The sequence below is a fragment of the Saccopteryx leptura genome, chromosome 2 (genome assembly GCF_036850995.1).
Source record: "Saccopteryx leptura isolate mSacLep1 chromosome 2, mSacLep1_pri_phased_curated, whole genome shotgun sequence".
In the NCBI taxonomy this organism is placed as follows: domain Eukaryota; kingdom Metazoa; phylum Chordata; class Mammalia; order Chiroptera; family Emballonuridae; genus Saccopteryx; species Saccopteryx leptura.
Window position 1 is genome coordinate 238,688,442 of NC_089504.1, and position 8,493 is coordinate 238,696,934.

General features: G+C 46.1%; 1 protein-coding gene across 2 annotated transcripts in view; it reads right to left on the bottom strand.

The window, feature by feature from the left end:
* The window catches only part of CCDC60 (coiled-coil domain containing 60), a 143,706-nt gene extending 135,569 nt beyond the window's left edge, over positions 1 to 8,137 (bottom strand). Inside the window, exons 1-2 of one of the 2 annotated variants that reach the window (XM_066365977.1) lie at positions 7,908 to 8,137; positions 7,634 to 7,796 (exon numbers count right to left, since the gene is read on the bottom strand). In XM_066365977.1, coding sequence (XP_066222074.1) covers positions 7,634 to 7,723 — 90 coding nt within the window. In that variant the 5' untranslated portion in view covers positions 7,724 to 7,796; positions 7,908 to 8,137. Of the gene's footprint in view, positions 1 to 7,633 lie in introns of both variants that reach the window. The other variant, XM_066365978.1, reaches the window with a different exon arrangement.
* Between the last annotated feature and the right edge of the window lie 356 nt (positions 8,138 to 8,493).

Below are 8,493 nucleotides of genomic sequence, written 5' to 3' on the forward strand. Positions count from 1 at the left end.
TTCCTATTTGCTATCTTGATTTGTGGTTATTTATGAATTTTCTCTCCAATGGAATTGTGGGTTCTTTAGGAGAAGACCTCAGGTCTGAGTCATATTAGCACCCCCAACATCTGTCACAGTAGCTGTTAAATATAGACCCTGACCATGTACCAGGCTACAGTGGACATTATTTTCTGTCATGTCCACCACTGAGCTTCAGTCCACCATGTACCCTTTGAATCCCGTGACAACCCTAAACCATCCCAGCTGTATAATCTTCCCACTTCATGAGATCCTAAAACCCCAAGGCACTTCCAGGCTTGCAGATCACTAGATGTGGCTAATTTTCAAGTTATTAAATAAAACTACCGATTGCACACATCCCAATGTAGGCAGAAATGCGTTAGATCAAAACTGAGCCTCGTAAGAAATTTTCTCGGCATAGTTTGAAAACAGGGATTTAGAAGGGAAAATGCCACCATCTCCTGATAGAAGGTATCCCATTACCGGTGATGATGGTTTTGAATTTAGCTGTCAGAAAGCTCTCTGAGAAAAACATGCTGGTTTATTCAGTCCAAGAAGGGTTTAATTGGCTTCTGTCAGATTATGTAAGTGCCCCTTGCCACTGAACCCCACGTGGGTTCTGCAGCTTCTGAATTTAACAGCCAACAGCTGAGTCTTTGGAGGCTGTGGAAATGCTGAAAGGGGTTCAAGAATAGGTCTCTTCCTATAGTTGTGCAAATGCTTGTCTACCCACAGTTTCTTAGAGCCCCTCCACGCAGTGGAAATGGATGGAAGTCATAGGAATATGGATGGTGCCCATTCCACGGTCTCAGCTCTTCATGTTATTTGCTCTAAGTACATATTTTTCAAAGTTTCCAGAAGGGGTGGGGGTTCTGTGTTCATGTCAGTATCCCCAACACTTAACATCATGCTTGGCACATTCTTGGAGCTCAGTAAATACAGGGTGGGGCAAAAGTAGGTTTACAGTTGTGAGTACGTGAAACAGAATTTATTCTTGTATTAGTATTTATGAATTATTGTATTATCTTCCATGCAAACAACTGTAGACCTACTTTTGCTCCACCCTGTATTAGTTGAATGAATGAATGTTCCCGGGCCTCTATATTCTCTCTGATGGATACTGTTCTGTTTTTTAAAATACCACGATGCATAAACGCTCTTGAGAATACTAAGCAATTGTTGTGTAGGGTAAGGGATGTCTCTCTTTTTTAGGTCGCTGTCAGTGTATTGCTTGGGACATCCAATGTGTGAGTTTCTGTAGAATCATTTGTGCCAGTCACTGCTGATTAGTCAGTTTAATACTCCTCTTCAGTACCTTCATTTCTCCCCCTTGCCACTGCCTTCCACCATCATGTTAGATACACCCGTTCCCTGTCATTCTTGCAATTAGAAAAGGCAGGTGACACTATTCTGGCAAGTGAGACATAATAGGAAATATGCTGTGAAGGTTTCTCAACAGCCTTTATTTGCTCCATAAAAGGGACAACCATGGCTTTTACTTCTCACTTTTTCCTCTTTCTGCTGGAATGAGTTGTGATGCCTGGAGCTGGGGCAGCCATTCTGTGATCATGAGAGAAAAGGTCCTGCCAGTCCTGACATTAGTGAGCTCCTGAACCAATGCCAGCAGTCATCCACCTCTAGACTTGTTGTATGAGAAAAATAAATTTATTTTGTTTATGTCCCTGCTTTTCAGTTTTTCTCTCACAGCCAAAAATGATCCTAATTGATACACAGCCAAAAATGATCCTAATTTCTCCCTTCCTTCTGATTCTCCATAAGATTCAAAGATGAGTAATGGGACTGGGCAGAGAGTTAACTCCAAGGGAATAAAATCATGCCCAGGGGCACCCCTTTTTTTATAATCAAGGTTTTTAACTGGGTCAAGAATTTTTGCCATCAGGATGAACTCTCTCCTGCAAGGTACCACATCCTTCATGCAAATATACTCCTGTACCTGTTCTGAAAGTTATCCCTAGACCTGTGTCTTCCCTCCAACCCTTCAACTGGGGCATGACCTCTCTAATGATGGACTCTACCCTCCTCATGTGACTTTACAGTCAGTTTAATGCTCAGTTTCCTCCAGACTTCATTTCTGGGCTTGACCGTGTCTTCAGAATGGATATGGTGGCACTCGTGTGCAGTCAGAGGAGAGAGAGGAGCCTGAATCATAACAGCAGTCACTGTCATTACTTACTATGTGTTAACTGCATACCGAGTATTGTGCTCACTAGTTCACATCCATTATTTAATCCTTCCAAAACATCTATGTAGTAGATCCTACTATTATTATCAACCCATTTCACAGAACCTTGTATTAGAGAGTGTCAAAGAGGGGCTTTGAACCCACCTCTGTCTGACATCAAGGGCGGAACCCCTACTTAGTCACCATCACAGCCACAGTACTCTTTGATGTGTTTCTTCTGTCCCCCTCCCCACCCTCACCCCGTGTGGACCAGCGGCCTCTTTGCAGTCTTCTGTCTGGCATGAAGAAACTGCCTGTTGCTCTTCCTGTGTCGGGAGGTAATGAACACGAGCCTTGCCTGCATCCTGATTTATCCCAGTGGGGAGCCAGGACTGTCATGGGCCTGCAATTAGACACAGCAAGATTTGCCTAGGCAAAGCATTACCAGTGAAAGCAAGGGGCTAAAGTTAAAAAGAAAGCAACAAATTGACTTCTGCAGTTGTCTCAGGCTGTAACAGGGGAGCGAAAAAGACTCACTGCTGTGTTCCAGCCTAAGTCTTGAGTGATGTAAACATGAGGTGAGGCTGGCTGAGATTCTTCAGAATGGAATTTCACGAGGTGGATAGAATTTTATTTTTTAGGGTGATCAGTGATTCAGTGCAGGGGGCGTGGCCTCGCTGATTAGAGGCCAGAAAAATCGCCCAGCCCCAGCTCCCTTTGAACAAAGGCCAGTGGCTCCTGCTTACCTCTTCAGGCCACAATTTCTCCTATCTGGACAAGGAGGAAAATCGGTTCCTGTTTGCCGTGGAAACATATTGTGCCGGGAGTCAAAGTTTCTTTGAGGGGGAATCTTTCTAAAATACCTTGATTCTCCTTTTCTGCCTCTAGGTGGCCCGGCTGGGTGGACTGCGGGGGAGGCGGATAGTGGAGAAAGGTGTACAGTGGGCGGGGCAGACAGTGGTGGGAGGTGTACAGTGGGCGGGGCAGACAGTGGTGGGAGGTGTACAGTGGGCGGGGCAGACAGTGGTGGGAGGTGTACAGTGGGCGGGACGACAGTGACTTTCCGGGAGAATCGCCGTTCTCCCCACGGGCTGAGGGCCAGAGGTGTTCGGGCCAAGGTCTTCTCCATGTTGAGTATCCTGACGCCTGGGTCTCCTTCTCCCCGAACTTCTTAGCAGAGCACCAGACCCTGGGGGCTCTTTAAGCCTTAGTCTACCCAGGTGCAAAAGGGGGCTAATAATAACACCTCTACCATAGGGTCGATGAAAGGCTGAACTAAAGCATCACATTTGTCTTTACGGCGTGCCAGGCTCTGTTCTGAGAGCTCTGCCCACGTTAGCTCACCAGATCCTCACAACTACCCGTGAGAGAGGAGTATTTTTAGCTGTATTTCATCTATTCCAAGAAGCCCGTTATCTCCCCACATTCTAACACCTCTGAAAACTGGGGTACATTTGATAATTGAAACAGGTTACAGTTTAATTAGTAGAGCTTTTTCCCCTTCTTTCTTTCTTTTTTTTTAAAAAAATATTTTATTTATTCATTTTAGAGAGGAGGAGAGAGAGAAGGGGGGAGGGGCAGGAAGCATCAATTCCCATATATGCCTTGACCAGGCAAGGCCAGGGTTTCGAACTCACGACCTCAGTGTTTCAGGTCGATGCTTTATCCACTGCGCCACCACAGGTCAGACTTCCCTTTTATTCTTAGTGGACCCCCACCCCCCAAAGATAAAGCAACTGTGATGTATCTTGAGATAGAAGGTGTCTAAGATGAGATAAATATGGCATGCTGCTTTCACACACGAGGAAACTGAGGTGCAGAGAGGAACTGATTTCTCCAGGGTCACACAGTCTAGTACAGAGGTGGAGCTGGCGTGTGAACCCCACATTGTCTGAAGAACCTGCTCTTTTAATCACCAAGCCAGGATATGACAAAGCACTCAATATGATGCCTGGCTGCCCCCAGTTGGGGAAGCTCTGTCTGTCTGGGTTTTTAATGACAACAATATAGAAACTTCAGGCACCAAGAGGCAGGGCTTGTATAAAGGATTCTACACTTTTATAAAGTTTTTGCCAAGTCTCATTTCTGCATTTCCATTCTAGAACATGGAGGTGGTATTCTAAGTGCCCCTGTCACACTTTTTTCCCCGTTCCCACGGAAGAAAATGGGGGTCCACGCAGAGGCGGATTTAATCGTAGGCGCATTGGGTGTGCGCCCTGGGCCCCAACTTCTGAAGGGCCCTGCAAAACCCCAACTTTACGCTTTATTCTAATGACACCAATTTTGGTTTCATATGTGCAATTTTAATATTAATAGTACATAATATTTTTTATTTATTTAAAAATATGGCTAGCATGTATTTTTATTTCCCCTGTCTCTCTCTCTCTCTCTTTTTTAAGGGGCCCAATATTTTCTTCTGCACCCGGGGCTTCAACTGACCTTAATCCACCTCTGGGTCCATGGTATCTCCACATCCCCTACGCCCTCCCTCCTCTGTAGCAATCCTATTAGACTTGTCGTTTGCTGCCTTGGGAAACAAAGGGAGAGGGAACTGGGTGACAGATTAGGGAGCCAGAGCCCCACATACGGTTTCATCAAGAGAAGACATTCAAGCAGAGCATTTACATATATTATTCCTATTCCTTCCCTTGAAGAAAAAAACTACCTGAAGATGTTGTACAAGGCAGGTGCCACTGCAACATTAGTTACCTATTGCAACCTCCGTCTCTGGAGAAAGAAGATGAGAGCAGCAGGGGGCCTCAAGACCCATTCTGGAGTCCCCCTCCCAAGTGTCACCTATGACACTAATGCATGGTGTTCTCAGCGTAAGCGACATTACCATGCAGCTCAGTGTAACCTCAGTTTCCTCTCCTGAGAAGCCAGATCTTTCTCCAGAACAATTCTCACTGGACAGCTACCTGAGCTGCCTGACTTTTGTTATTCCCCATTTTCATGTTAACCCCCCCAAACAAACATAAAAATTATTTGAAGCCAGTGGTTGTGCCTCATACCTTCTCCCCCACCCTCAGCTGGTGGCATCATGGCATATGCAAATAATCACTGCTCGTTAGCATGGCAGGCGGAAAGGGCTTAAATTTTGGAGCCAGACAGAATGGAGAGTTCGAGTCCCTCCTCAGTTCCTTGCTGGTAGGTTGTCCTTGGGTAAGGGGCCTGGCCTCCCTAAAACTTAGGGTTGCCATGTCTCTGGTGAGGAGGTGACCGTTCATATCTTGAAGTATTGTAGGTGGTTCTGAAGCATCACCCATAAAGATGACTACTCAGAACCTGGCACATGGTGAATACTCAGTACACACCAACTATCATATTTATTGGTTTCATTCGCACCAGAAGTTGATCCTGATCTTTGCATGTTTCCTTGTGGCTTGTCAGTTTCTAGTTAGCCTGGTTTCGGTTAATCAGTGCTTTACAGTAGCTCAAAAAGTTGAAATTTGTGATGTGAACCATATCCTTCAGATGTGAACTGGGGGCACCTGGAGGTCTTCATTATTTCCTTAAAAAAGGGTGCGGTGTCAGCAGGATTAAAATGAGGCTTTAGTGCCTGAGGTCTTAGTTCATTTGCCTTCTCCCTTTCTCCTGGCTCCCTGCCTGAATCTCAGCTACCCTCATCCCAAGAAAGAGATAGCATTCCAACCTTTGTATCTTCCTCAACTTTCTTCTCTCAAGATGGGAAACTCTGTTGCATTTGCATTTACTTGAATACATGGTTTCTCTCTCTCTCTCTCTCTCTCTCTCTCTCTCTCACACACACACACACACACACACACACACACATACACACATGCACATGCACACACATGCACGCACACTGAGTTAGCTATCTTTCTCTGAGTTCCCATGACACCCAATGATACATCCCCAGCATCATTCGTTATTCTGCATTGTAAGTACATGCCTATTATGTCTTTTACTCCCCATCCCAAACATACACACTATAGAGTATGAATTTTTTAAAGGCAGGTCTTATTTGTTACAAGAGCACATAACAAGGGTTCAATAAATGTTTGCTAAATGAATGAAATCACAATATAACTAACATGTAGGGCATGCTGACTATGTGGCAGGAGCTGTTCTAGGAGCTGTTTTAGGAGCTTTGGAGCTGTTCTAGGAGCTGTTTTAGGAGCTTTGGGGATATCATTTCATGCTCACAGCCATCCCACGAGGAGGTCTTGTTGGTCATTTACACATGCCAACACAGGAGCAGAGGAGTGCTGTGATGTGCCCAAGATCACTGGACACTAGGAAGCAGGCCCAGGCTCTTTGGGTCCACTGCCCATGCTCTCACACTCACCTCTGCCTCTTCAGTGGCCACCTTTGCTCCTCAGCCTCTCCCTCATCCCCCCCCCCCCTCCGCCCACTGTGCCAGGAAGTTCAGTCCCTGAAGGGGCTGCTCTGGATGAAACCCGCTTCTGTGTAGCATTTTGAGATGAAAGGAGGCCTGTGAAGACTGCATCTTGCTGAGCAAGCTCACTATGAGCGGTGCATAAAGGCGTGTTAATCCTTAGAAACTCGAAGCTCAGGAACACTTTGGACTCCCACGAAAGCATGGCTGAATTTTAGGCTGTCTTTTGTGCACTGACTTACCCCCAGGTCCTCCTCCCTGGGACAGGATTTTGAGTGAACCACAGTGGGCCACTGTGGCTTTTGACCCTCTCCCCTGCTGTTCACCTACCTTGGCCAATCAATGGTGATATCAGGGTTTGTGGATACAATAACCAACACACTTAACAAAGACATATCTGGTCTCCCCAGTTACGATCATTTAAAAACAGAAACACTTGACTCTGGTCCTTAAATACACACCAATGATTCTTCTTTGTCTTTCAAATCAACATTGGCATCTCATGTCACTTGTACACATTATCCAAGTGTCAGTATCACACTAAACAATTTTCCTATCTTACTTTACTTAGTCCTCATCCTGTTTCTGCCCAAGTTGATGTTCCTGTACTCCATTTGCAAACATGGAAATAAAGGTTCAGGGATGCTGAGCAACTAGTCTCCTGTCAATAATTGTCACCAATTATTGTAGCAAGGTCAGGCTTCAAAACCCAAAGCGTGGCACTCTGCACTCTCTCTCTGTAAGAGAGAGGAGGTTTACGCACCTCAAGCCCAGCGGATCTCTGCAAATCATTTCTGCGGCGGCCAACCTACAATTCATCTTAATTTCCCCCTGATGTTCTACAGTGTTGCCGCCGATTTATCCCATCATTTCAGAATTACTGGCTAATAGGATGGCCTAGCTCACCATTCTGGCTGCTGTTCTCGTTCTTCACGAGAAGCCAACCACTGATAGCGACTGGGATGTGTCTCGACACTTTAATTACACCACAACTCTCCTCTTTCCCCCGCCCTTGTCAAGTTGGAGGCTCATCCCGTTTCACTTGGTCTTGAAAACGGGTTTGCTTTTGCCTGAGAGGGGAGACTTACCTGGGATGGAAGTTCTGAGGAGTAAAAGGGCCAGAGGTCCCCTAAGTCGGGGCAAGTCTGCATCTTCTTGGTGCTTTGTGACTTGCTCATCTTGGCAAGCCTTCAGGCATAGCCTGTTCCCCCAAGGGAAGAGTTTCTCCAGAATCTTCCAGGTCTGCAGCCACTGGTGTGAGAAGATCCAGCAATTTCACCCTGACTGCCAAGTGCCAATTACAGACTCCAAACTGGTTTCTGACCCAGAAATAATGGAAAACAAGTCATCTGGGTTTCTCACCAACAGGAAAAGGAAGTCCAGACGGAGAGGTTAAGGAGAGCCTGGAATTATTCAGTTTTTAGAAAGTTACAAAGTTGTATGAGCTCTTTCCCTCTTTGAAAAGGAGTATCTTTATCTCTTATAAACATAAATAAAATATGAACTAAAACAACAGAACTCCACTGATAAAGTCCAAGGGGGGCCCACGGAGGGGCCCCCAGATCCCCATTTTAAGGCGGCTCCAGGGTGCGGCTCAGGTTCCCACTCCAAGGGAGAGAAAACAGGCCGCAAGCTACAAGGCTGGGCCAATTTGGTTGCCTGGCAATGGGACGCCATTGAGAGCTTCCTGATTGGTTGGGGTTGGTGGGGGCGGGGCTATGAACGCTAACCGGCTGCTGGGATGATGCTGGGGAACCAGGCGGTTGGCGAGGGAGCCACATTCTCCAAATTCTCCTTTCTCCTCTTAGGCCTGAGTACCTCAACTCTTTGCTAACTACACGTGACTGATTCCTTTTGCACTCTGTTCTGTCCCGCCACTAACCCATTAGTGATTTCTTGTGTCTTGGGTTGAGTAGCTCAATGTATGCTTTTAGCTCTGCAATGACCT